General features: G+C 40.3%; 1 protein-coding gene across 1 annotated transcript in view; it reads right to left on the reverse strand.

Moving 5' to 3' along the window:
• The window catches only part of EGF (epidermal growth factor), a 64,841-nt gene extending 54,924 nt beyond the window's left edge, over positions 1-9,917 (reverse strand). The window contains exons 1-2 of the mRNA XM_070756670.1: positions 9,794-9,917; positions 689-820 (exon numbers count right to left, since the gene is read on the reverse strand). Of these exons, the coding sequence (XP_070612771.1) occupies positions 689-820; positions 9,794-9,917 (256 nt within the window). The remainder of the gene's footprint in view (positions 1-688; positions 821-9,793) is intronic.
• Positions 9,918-13,094: the final 3,177 nt, after the last annotated feature.

Consider the following 13,094-nt stretch of genomic DNA (forward strand, 5'->3'; position numbering starts at 1 on the left):
ATAAATAAATAATAATAATAATAATAATAATAAATAATAATAATAATTATAATTATTATTATTATTATTATTATTATTATTTATTAGATTTATATGCCGCTCCTCTCCGAGAACTGTATAAATACTTTTTTTTTTAAGGACAATATACAAAGAGCAAAAACAAAAAACAGACAGTGGGGTGGGGTGGGGGGAATCCTACAATAAAGCTAGGAATCAGTAATGTATATTGCTCAAAAAAATAAAGAGAACACTCAAATAACACATCCTAGATTTGAATGAATGAAATATTCTCATTGAACATTTCATTTGCACAACTCTTCCATTTGCACAGCAGCCTGTGAAATTGATTGTCAATCAGTGTTGCTTCCTAAGTGGACAGTTTGATTTCACAAAAGTTTGATTTACTTGAAGTTATATTCCGTTTTTTAAGTGTTTTCTTTATTTTTATTTTTTTTGAGCAGTGTATTGAGAGAGTAAATTCATTGTAACTAGCCAAATAAGATTAGTCAGATTTCCCTGGGAAAGTATTTCCACAGTTTAGGAGCTAATGTGCAAAAGACATTCAAAATATCACCATTTTCATATTTCATATGAAGGATGAAAACTTGGAATGGGTGAGGAGCCAGTATTTTCTTTCACCAAAACACCTTTTATGACAAATTGGTGAAAAACAACAAACTAACCTTACCACTTACGTGACAAGACCTCTTGTCATCTCCCAAAGAATAGCCTGGAATACAGGAGCAGGTAAAAGATCCAGGGACATTGAGACAATTTTGGCTACAAATCTGGATTCTACCTTCCAGGCATTCATCTATATCTGAAAAATAGTAATGTATAGATCAGACCAGAAATAGGAAGCTTACAAATGTTTTCCTACATACAGTATTCCCTCGATTTTCGCAGGTTCGAACTTCGCGAAAAGTCTATACCACGGTTTTTCAAAAATATTAATTTGCGGGGTTTTTCCCTATACCACGGTTTTTCCCACCCGATGACATCATATGTCAGCGCCAAACTTTCGTCTGCTTTTAATAAATATTTTTTTAAATAAACTTTAATAAATAAACATGGTGAGTAATAATCTGAATGGTTGCTAAGAGAATGGGAAATTGTAATTTAGGGGTTTAAAGTGTTAAGGGAAAGCTTGTGGTACTGTTCATAGCCAAAATAGTGTATTTACTTCTGCATCTCTACTTCACGGAAATTCAACTTTCGCGGGTGGTCTCGGAACGCATCCTCCGCGAAAAGCGAGGGAACACTGTATACAGAAAATTGAATTTTTTAAAATTATATTTGTACACTGTTTATGTTGTTGTGAGCTGCCCCGAGTCTTCAGAGAGGGTCGGCATACAAATCTAATAAATTATTATTATTATTATTATTATTATTATTATTATTATTATTATTAACATAGAAACATAGAAGTCTGACGGCAGAAAAAGACCTCATGGTCCATCTAGTCTGCCCTTATATTATTTTCTGTATTTTATCTTAGGATGGATATATGTTTATCCCAGGCATGTTTAAATTCAGTTACTGTGGATTTATCTACCACATCTGCTGGAAGTTTGTTCCAAGAATCTACTACTCTTTCAGTAAAATAATATTTTCTCATGTTGCTTTTGGTCTTTCCCCCAACTAACTTCGGATTGTGTCCCCTTGTTCTTGTGTTCACTTTCCTATTAAAAACACTTCCCTCCTGGACCTTATTTAACCCTTTAATATATTTAAATGTTTCGATCATGTCCCCCCTTTTCCTTCTGTCCTCCAGACTATACAGATTGAGTTCATTAAGTCTTTCCTGATACGTTTTATGCTTAAGACCTTCCACCATTCTTGTAGCCCGTCTTTGGACCCGTTCAATTTTGTCAATATCTTTTTGTAGGTGAGGTCTCCAGAACTGAACACAGTATTCCAAATGTGGTCTCACCAGCATTCTATATAGTGGGATCATAATCTCCCTCTTCCTGCTTGTTATACCTCTAGCTATGCAGCCAAGCATCCTACTTGCTTTCCCTACCGCCTGACTGCACTGTTCACCCATTTTGAGACTGTCAGAAATCACTACCCCTAAATCCTTTTCTTTTGAAGTATTTGCCAACACTGAACTGCCAATACAATACTCAGATTGAGGATTCCTTTTCCCCAAGTGCATTATTTTACATTTGGAAACATTAAACTGCAGTTTCCATTGCTTAGACCATTTATCTAGTAAAGCTAAATCATTTACCATATTACAGACGCCTCCAGGAATATCAACCCTATTGCACACTTTAGAGTCATCGGCAAATAGGCAAACCTTCCCTACCAGACCTTCCCCTATGTCACTCACAAATATATTAAAAAGAATAGGACCCAGAACAGATCCTTGTGGCACACCGCTTGTAACCTGACTCTGCTCAGAATACTCGCCATTAACAATAACTCTCTGATGTCTACGCTTCAGCCAGCTGCAAATCCATTGAACTATCCAGGGATTAAGTCCAATTATTATTATTATTATTATTATTATTATTATTATTATTATTATTATTATTATTATTATTATTAATGACATCAGTGCCTTGATCAGTTACTATACATTTCAATTCCTCTAGTTCATGGGTTTCAAACTTGATCACGTCACGTAACATGAGGTATCATAATGTTTTTTGCCTTTGTGGAGCCGGGATGGGCGTGGCATCCCATGGGCTGCCAGTTTGACAGGTCTGTGAGCAGGGGTGGACTGCTAGCCAGAACGTTAAATTGGGCTCACCACCGCGGCTCATGAGGTCTTGCGGGACCAGCACACTTTTGCTTTTGCACCTTTTGCAGGTATGCCCATGTTTCAGTGAGGGTTTTTTTTGCTTCTGCACATGCTGAAACACGGGCACACATGCGGCTCCATGCGCAATTTTGCTATCTCCACAGGTGCAAAAGCAAAATTGCGCTGGGCCTGCAAGCACTTACGAACCGCTGCCGCGAGTCCAATTTAGCGTTCCGGCTGGAGCCCACCCCTGTCTGCGAGTAGTTAAAACTGCAGGATCCAATCTAGGTCAGTGACTTGGACCAGAGATTTTGTCTTCCAAGATTTTGGATTCATGCTGAAAACCATCTTCATGGAGCTTCGCCCCAGCAAAGTGTGTTAGAGAGCGGTTTCCTGAAGATGGATTCCAGCATGAGCCCAAAAGCTCGGAAGACAAAACCAGTGCTGATTCTGTGGGCTTGGCTTGGTGGGCGTGGCGGGGGGAAGGATACTGTAAAATCTCCATTCCCACTCCAGTAACCAGGGGATGGTTACTGCATACAGAGAACAAATGGAGATGGGGGCCATCAGAACTGGTATTCACCAGTTCTCCAACCTACTCAAAATTTCTGCTACCAGAACCTGTTAAAACCCATCTCTGGACAAAACCTCTGGTCCAGGTGACCAACCTAGATTAGATCCTGTAGCGTTATCCTGGGACGCGTAATATTTGCCTGCATCACCTGCTTCTCTTTTATTCTTGAAATGAAGCAGCTGCAGCTGCCAAAAGAGTCTGTCTACAAAAAACTTGACAGGCAGTAATGAATGAAAGCTCCGGTTTTCTGCTCCGTGTACTCAAAAGCCCCTTTATGCCATCTTAGCAGAGACAGCCTGAGAGAATGAGTCCAAATTAATGAATCACGTCTTTGCAAAGCTGGCAGTTAAAATTCAGAATCCTTAGACACAAGGAACTATATTTATCAAGAATAAAAGCAAAGTTCCAGTTACAAAAAGTGAAACATTAGTATGCATGGTATGAAGGCAGACAGGCTCACTAGGAGACCGCAAAGTGAATCACAATCCTTTTAAATAAATACAGAACTTCAAAACAAGCAAAGTTTGGTGCAACTTTGAAATATATTTTTGGAAAAACTGAATCTCTAGGATTCTTGGGGGAAAAGTTATCTGTGGCACATCCTATCATTTGTGTGTTTAATTGGCCTATTATGATTTCTGTAGTTATCGGGGTTTCTCAATTTATTTGTTTTCATTCCACAGGAAACCTGTGTGAGAATGAAACTTGGAGTATTGAGCTACAAAATTCCCCTCCAGAAACTGAGAAGAACTGGAAAGAATAACAGTACTAGCCCCTAAACAATTACTCAAAGTGTCATCATTTGTATAGCTTTCAAATAGAATAGAATAGAATTTTTATTGGCCAAGTGTGATTGGACACACAAGGAATTTGTCTTGGTGCATATGCTCTCAGCGTACATAAAAGAAAATATACATTTGTCAAGAATCATGTGGTACAACACTTAATGATTGTAATAGGGGTCAAATGAGCCGGGGTGGCGCAGCAGGTAGAGTGCTGTACTGCATGCCACTGAAGCTGACTTGTAGATCTGAAGGTCAGCGGTTCAAATCTCATCACTGGGTCAAGGTTGACTCAGCCTTCCATCCTTCCGAGGTGGGTAAAATGAGGACCCGGATTGTGGGGGCAATAGCCTAGCTCATTAAAAAAAGTGCTATTGCTAACATGTTGTAAGCCGCCCTGAGTCTAAGGAGAAGGGCGGCATAAAAATTGAATGAATGAATGAATGAATGAATGAATGAATGAATAAATAAATAAGCAATGAAGAAGCAATATTAATAAAAATCTTAGGATATAAGCAACAAATTACAGTCATACAGTCAACATGGGAGGAAGTGGGTGATAGGAATGATGAGAAAAACTAGTAGAATAGAAGTGCAGATTTAGTAGAAAGTCTGACATGTAACACATGCAGTGATTTCTCATTTTCAGCAACAAACACCACCACAAAACGTTAGGCAATAATAAAGGAAGTTCCAAAGGTGTATTTTTTTCAAGAGGCAATTGGACTTCCTTGTTTTTCATTGAAGACGTTTTCCTTCTCATCTAAGAAGCTTCTTCAGAGCTAAACGAAGTGGATGAGAAGTGAAACATCTTCAGAGAAAAACCAGGAAGTCCAATTGCCTCTTGAAAAAAGCAAAAACCCAGTTGTACTTATTATCAGGGGATGTCTTATTTTGGGGAAAACAGGGTATTAAAAATTTGGGTGGGGGATGAAAATTGAAAAAAATCAATTGGACATTCATGGATTCGCTATTTTAAAAGGTTGCACACAAAAAGAAGTTAATTGTGGTTCAAGTGTAATTAGGAATGAGACAGGATTGTTTGTAACTGCTGCAAAGAAAAACAGGATTGTATGTTTTCTATTTTTTTTCTATTTATATTTGTTAATCACACTTCTTAATTTCTCAACAGACACTTTTTCTTTCTTTAATCTTACTTCTATGTTTATCTTTCATCTCTGATTGAACACCAGGTCTATAACATCTGAAATAATAATCTAGTGTCACTACAATGTAGCATCCAATGTAGCATGGGGCTACCTTTGAAAAGTGTTTGGGAATTTCAGATCGTGCAGAATGCAGCTGCGAGAGCAATCATGGGCTTTCCTAAATATGCCCATGTCACACCAACACTCCGCAGTCTGCATTGATTGCCGATCAGTTTCCGGTCACAATTCAAAGTGTTGGTTATGACCTATAAAGCCCTTCATGGCACCGTACCAGAATATCTCCAGGACCGCCTTCTGCCACATGAATCCCAGCGACCAGTTAGGTCCCACAGAGTGGGCCTTCTCCGGGTCCTGTCGACTAAACAATGCCGTTTGGCGGGACCCAGGGGAAGAGCCTTCTGTGTGGCGGCCCCGGCCCTTTGGAACCAACTCCCCCCAGAGATTAGAATAGCCCCCACCCTCCTTGCCTTGCATAAGCTCCTTAAAACCCACCTCTGCTGTCAGGCATGGGAAAACTGAGATATTCTTTCCCCCTAGGCTTCTACAATTTATGCATGGTATGTTTGTATGTATGTTTGGTTTTATAACAAGGGTTTTTAGCTGTTTTAGTATTGGATTGTCACATGCTGTTTTTACCACTGTTGTTAGCCGACCCGAGTCCATGGAGAGGGGCGGCATACAAATCCAATAAATAAATAAATGAATGAATGAATGAATGAATGAATGAATGAATGAATGAATAAATAAATAAATAAATAAATAAAGATAGATGATAGATGATAGATAGATAGATAGATAGATAGATAGATAGATAGATAGATGATAGATAGATAGATAGATAGAGATAGATAGATAGATAGATGATAGATAGAGAGAGAGAGAGAGATAGATGATAGATAGATGATAGATAGATAGAGAGATAGATAGATAGATAGATAGAGAGAGAGAGATATGATAGATAGATAGATAGATAGATAGATAGATAGATAGATAGATAGATAGATAGATGGATGGATGGATGGATGGATGGATGGATGGATGGATGGATGGATAGATAGATAGACAGACAGACAGACAGACAGACAAACAAACAAATAAACAAATAAATAAATTGTTTCCATGACTGGTGCTGACAGGGCCTTAAAACTCAGGAAATTCAGTGAATAGCAAACAAAATGGTCATGGAAATCTAACTTTAGACAGAGAATCCTGATGGACTGATGGACATCGGCTCTGAAAAAAAAAAGACCCAATAACAGTGACAAATAAAACACAGTGAAACCATTTTACCAATAATAATTCATTTGATGAAAATGTATTGATTTTGGGACACTTTCCACTGAAGCAATCTAAGGAACAAGTCCCCCCAGGATTCATGGGATTTATTTCCAATTAAATGTACATAACATTGAAGTTAATACACATTAGATGCATAGGAGCCTCTTGTTTTGTTGAGGTATGTGGCTGTTGCTTCCATAATCCTCAAGCATAATTCTTAAGTAGTCTGGCCAATCATCAGGCTGAAGAGGTTATAAGAGTTGTGCTGAGTAGCTACTAGGCAAGTTGCGAGTTTAACAGCTATGCCACCTTCCCAAAGAAATTCCCCAAAATTAAACCACGTAAGAATCAAGTCGTTTTGCTGAATTCGATTTCCCAATAGTCCAATAGATCGGCAAAACCAACTACTCCTAAAATAATATAAACAAAAACCAAAGTATGTTTGTAGTGTAGATTAAGCCTTGGATTTCTGAACAATTACAATATAAAAATATTCAGGTTCCTCAAGTCTTATCAGTACCAAATACTTAGTTTCTAGCATCTTACTGAGATTGTATCAGATCTGGAGGGCAAAAATCTAGACCACCACCAGAAAATAAGAAAGAATTAGAATTCACTATAGTCCAGTTTCTTCAAGAAGTAATCCTGATTTTTCCAGATCAAGTTACATTTATTAATTTTTTTCTCTTTTTTTTTTGTTGACAAAACTTTGGGGAAAAGACTACAAGACCTGCTATCAATCAGTTAGTTGAGGTGTCTCCAACCTTGGCAACTTCAAGACTTGTGGACTTCAACTCCCAGAATTCCTCAGCCAGCAAAGCTGACTAAGGAATTCTGGGAGTTGAAATCCACAAGTCTTAAAACTGCCAAGGTTGGAGACTCCTGAGTTAGATTGTTATAACTCAACCCTAATAAGACGGGGTGGCTGTGGGTTTTGCCTCCCAAGGACAATTCCATCTGTCCGTCCATCACCTGGGGGGGGGAATTATTGACCCCCTCAGAGAGGGTCCGCAACTTGGGTGTCCTTCTCGATCCACAGCTCACATTAGAGAACCATCTTTCAGCTGTGGTGAGGGGGGCGTTTGCCCAGTCACTCATGCCCTCATCACCTCGAGGTTCAACTACTGTAATACTCTCTACATGGGGCTACCTTTGAAAAGTGTTCGGAAACTTCAGATCGTGCAGAATGCAATTGCGAGAGCAGTCATGGGCTTCCCCAGGTATGCCCATGTTACACCAACACTCCGCAGTCTGCATTGGTTGCCGATCAATTTCCGGTCACAATTCAAAGTGTTGGTTATGACCTATAAAGCCCTTCACGGCATCGGGCCAGAATATCTCCGAGACCGCCTTCTGCTGCACGAATCCCAGTGACCGATTAGGTCCCACAGAGTGGGCCTTCTCCAGGTCCCGTCAACTAAACAATGTTGGTTGGAGGGGCCCAGGGGAAGAGCCTTCTCTGTGGCGGCCCCGACTCTCTGGAACCAGCTCCTCCCCAGAGATTAGAACTTCCCCTACCCTCCTTGCCTTTCGTAAACTTCTCAAAACCCATCTTCGTCGTCAGGCATGGGGGAACTGAGATATTTCCCCCAGGCCTATATAATTTATGTATGGTATGTTTGTATGTATGTCTTTTTAATAATGGGGTTTTTAAAATATTTTAAATTGTAGATTATTAGATTTGTCATGAACTGTTTTATTGTGTTGTGAGCCGCCCCGAGTCTACGGAGAGGGGCGGCATACAAATCTAATAAATAAATAAATAAATAATATAAAATAAGTTACATTTATTAATTTTTTTCTCATTTTTTTTTTGTTGACAAAACTTTGGGGAAAAGACTACAAGACCTGCTATCAATCAGTTAGTTGAGGGGTCTCCAACCTTGACAACTTCAAGACTTGTGGACTTCAACTCCCAGAATTCCTCAGCCAGCAAAGCTGACTAAGGAATTCTGGGAGTTGAAATCCACAAGTCTTAAAACTGCCAAGGTTAGAGACTCCTGAGTTAGATTGTTGTAACACATGTGCTGATATGTCCTGAAGAAGCCGGGAAGTTTTCACTCCAGTCCGAGGGAAGAAGATAGGGAAATTCCCTATCAGATTGGCTCCCTATTTAAACCTCCTGCCTTTTGTATACTGCTGCTGGAAGTTACTTCCTGTAACCTAATAAAGATCTTAAGTCACTCCACCAGTCTCCTGTCTCTTCAATATTGGAAACAGTAATGGGCTTCTGCCCCTATGGGATGGGACACAGTGGAAGTAATAATTTTATGCACTATTTATTGAATACTTAATAGTTTTTTATTGTCCTTCCTTCTCTAGTGCCTTAATATGATCCTTAATTACTTTTAAAATAGGAAATTATTAAACAGTGTGTTTATACCCATAAATGCTTTAATCATTTTAGTCCTTATCTAGAACTGAACTTTTATAGCAATTAAAGAAAATTAAGCTACTTGCCTAATCTGTTATTCTACTGAACCTTGTGGGTTCAGTACACAACCTTAGAATGTTACTGTCTATCATTTGTCCTTTTTGTGGCTATTCAAATAATGTGCCACTCCCACCCAGTCACATGACCTTTAAGCGACCCTATCATATGATTGCCAAGCCACTGCCATCTGGTCACATGACCATCAAGCCACACCCACAGTGTGGTAGTATAATTTTTTGCAGTTCTTCACTGATTGGAACTCAACATACACATTTACCAAATCAAATCAGACACAATTAAATACAAATAGAAATACAGTATTCCCTCAATTTCCACGGGGGATGCGTTCCGAGACCGCCCGCGAAAGTTGAATTTCCGCAAAGTAGAGATGCGGAAGTAAATACACCATTTTTGGCTATGGACAAGCCATCCCTTAACACTTTAAACCCCTAAATTACCATTCCCCATTCCCTTAACAACCATTTACTCGCCATTATTACTGGTACTCAGGATTGAATAAGACACTTAGTGATCCTGATATTTATAAACATAATTATTTATTAACAATAATTATTTTTTTTGTTATTTATTTGCAAAAATTATTAGTTTGGCGATTATGTATGACATCATCGGGTGGGAAAAACCATGGCATAGGGAAAAAACCATGAAGTATTTTTTAATTAATATTTTTTGAAAAACCGTGGTATAGGCTATTCGCAAAGTTCGAACCCGGGAAAATCGAGGGAACACTGTACTAATAAAATGCAGTAAGTCTCTGAGGGTGTCTCAAGTTTTAATTTCACTCACCAAAGCAAGAATTTTCCTTCCCCATTTGGTATCCTCTGGGACAGATCCTGATCTCTTCCACTGACAGATCAATAATACTCATTTTAAAAACAACAGGCAAGAATGTAGAAAAGAGAAACATCATTTTTAAAAGTTTGTTTTTAAATGAAAAAAACCCAACCATCTGCAGTAGTACACAGCTTGTTTTAATTTTTGTCATACCCTGGCACAAAAAAAAAATATTAGCAGGTGTAATAATTCTTCAAGATGCATGTAATAACCAAAAAAATCTTGTTCCAGCTTGATTATTCATTCCTGCCTCATTTGAGAAGAGAGGTGAAGCCTTATCAGTAGCTCCGACCTTAGAAGAAGTTCCAGGGTGATTTCTTCAATGCCTGTGTTTCCACATCCTTTGTATGTAATAGTGGGGAGGTCCTTTCTTCTTCTTCTTCTTCTTCTTCTTCTTCTTCTTCTTCTTCTTCTTCTTCTTCTTCTTCTTCTTCTTCTTCTTCTATTTCTTCTTCTTCTATTTCTTCTTCTTCTTCTTCTTCTTCTTCTTCTATTTCTTCTTCTTCTTCTATTTCTTCTTCTTCTTCTATTTCTTCTTCTTCTTCTTCTTCTTCTTCTTCTATTTCTTCTTCTTCTTCTTCTTTTCCTTTTGGAAACCAACTATGAAATGCCTGACCCACTTGTTGCAAATTTAATGCGGCTTAAAACCAAAGAACACGTCCAAATTCCAAACAAAGCAATGAACGAAAGAGCTGTTGAGGTCTCTAAAGATGTTCAGTAAAAATGAAGCAAAGTCCATTTTGAAGTAGACCCAGAGACAGGGTTTGAGCAATCGGTACTTTTATTCAGCTCAGAGAATAAGTGACAGCTCAGCAAGGTAAAGTGACAATTCAGCGAGTACCGACTGGCTCTGCAGGGAGAAGCCGCTTCTTTTATACTTTTGCGGTTCCCGCCAAAGCGAGAGCCGGCCGCGTCTGAGCCAATCAGGAGCGACTTCCTGCTTGGGCTCAGACAGCGCTGGAAAAGAGGAACAAACTATTTACAGCGTTACAAGGTAGCCATTTCAGGATACAACACCCCTCCCCTCATAGTTGGACCCATCCATCAAGAAAGCCACGTGACGAAGTCGTCCAATCGGTGAGGCCTTCGAGACTCTCGCGCTGACCTGCGCAGTCCATTTTCTCCTTCGCCACTGACTGTGGAGGATGGCTCGCCGCTGTTCTCCCGGTGCGGCGGACTAGGCCTGGCGGGCCCAACGAAGGCCTCGGAGGACGAGGATGGCTCGGCGTCGCTGGATGGTTCCCCCTGGCCCGATAAGTCTCTCTGCGTGTTTCTTAGTTCGGGCAATGTATAAAAGTCTGTTGAGGGGGGAGAGTCCGAGTCAGCGGGTTGTTGTAATTGGTTTTCAGTTCGTTTCCGAATGTGGTCTATGTGTCGTTTCCACAAACGACCATCCTCCAGTTTAACAATATAAGTCTTGGGTGCATTTTGCTTAACAATAATTCCCTTCATCCAGTTTACATTTCCATCAAAGCATTTTACATATACATTTTGACCCAAATACATTTCTCTTTCTGGTTTTATGCACATTTGGTTATTATTCAAACAGAACCTTGGGTTTAACCTGTCTAGTGGTGACCTCAACTTTCTCCCCATCAATAACTCTGCAGGGCTTACATGTGTGTGCGAGTTAGGGGTAATGTGCTGGGTTAATAAGAATTGGTCCAAGTTCTGTTGCACATCTCCAGGGCCTGACCTGTGCAATGCCTCTTTTGCCACCCTTACGTAACGTTCTGCCAACCCGTTAGCCCAGGGCGAGTAAGGCGAGATGAGGGCATGTCTGACCCCCAGGCCATCTAGGAATAATTCGAATTGCCTGGCTGTTAGTTGTGGTCCATTGTCAGACACCAATAGATCAGGGCAACCATGGGATGCAAACAGTCTGCTCAATACCTTGATAGTGGCACTTGTGGTTATGTTGTTCATTGCTATTATTTCCAACCATTTGGAGAAAGCATCAACCACTATTAGGAAATACTGAGACCCCACTGGGCCAGCAAAATCAATGTGGATCCTAGACCAAGGGCCAGCAGGCTGTTCCCACTCAGCCGGAGTTGTTTTGGGGGGATTGGGCCTAGACTCTTGGCACGGGTCACACTTTGAAACCCAACTTTCAATATCAGCATCAAGCCCTGGCCACCATAAATGCCCCCTTGCTAGGCTCTTCATCCTGACAATCCCAGGATGGCCCACGTGTAACATTCTGAGTACCTTTTCCCTTAGGCGTTTGGGGATGATCACTCTATCCCCCCACAGCAAACAACCTTTTACATATGACAATTCAAGCCTTTTGTTCTTAAAATCACACAATTCAGGTTTAACCATATCATTTTGCCATCCCTTTAGAACACAGTTCACTACTTGTTTCAGGATTTGGTCTTGCTGCGTGTGTGCAGCTACCTCTTTTGCTGTGGTTAGTGGGTTTTCCTCGAGTTCTATCATTAGCACGTCTGTGGTTGGAACAGGGTCTTCTACCAGGTCTGCTATGGGGCATCTGCTGAGGCCGTCTGCATGATTGATTTCCTTCCCCCCCTTGTGGGTGAGCTCATACTGATACCCAGAGAGGAAAAGGGCCCATCTGATTAGTCTTGGAGACATAAAAGGTGGAGTGGGCTTGTTGGGGGCTAGCAGGCCTAGTAGGGGTTTGTGGTCAGTGACTAGCTCAAAATTTCTTCCAAAAATGTAATTGTGAAACTTCTTTACCCCTGCCACTAATGCCAGAGCCTCCTTGTCTAACTGGCTATAATTTCTCTCCGTGCTGGTCATGGTTCTTGAAAAAAATGCTATTGGGGCCTCTGTCTGATTAGGTAGAACGTGAGCTAGGACTCCTCCTATGCCGTACGGCGAAGCGTCGCACGTGAGCCTAATGGGTAGTGAGGCACTATATTGGACTACTACACTTTTAGAAGTTAGTAAATTTTTTATTTGAGCAAAGGCTTCACGTTCAATTTTCCCCCATGTCCAGCGGGCTTCCTTCTGGAGTAAACGATGGAGAGGCTCTGCTACTGTTGCCTTCTGCTTTAAAAAAACGGAATAAAAATTAAGGAGGCCCAAAAATGCTTGCAACTCACTCTTATCTCGTGGCTCTGGGGCTTCTCTAATTGCTCTCAGCTTCTCAGTTGTGGGGTGGATACCTTCCTTATCTATTTTATATCCTAGGAATTCAATACTGTTAGTTCCCCAGACACATTTATCAGGCTTGATTCGTAACCCTTTGTCCTGTAGCCTCTTAAGTACTTCCCTTATTCTTTTG

Source organism: Erythrolamprus reginae, chromosome 7 (genome assembly GCF_031021105.1).
Source record: "Erythrolamprus reginae isolate rEryReg1 chromosome 7, rEryReg1.hap1, whole genome shotgun sequence".
NCBI classification, from domain to species: Eukaryota; Metazoa; Chordata; class Lepidosauria; order Squamata; family Dipsadidae; genus Erythrolamprus; species Erythrolamprus reginae.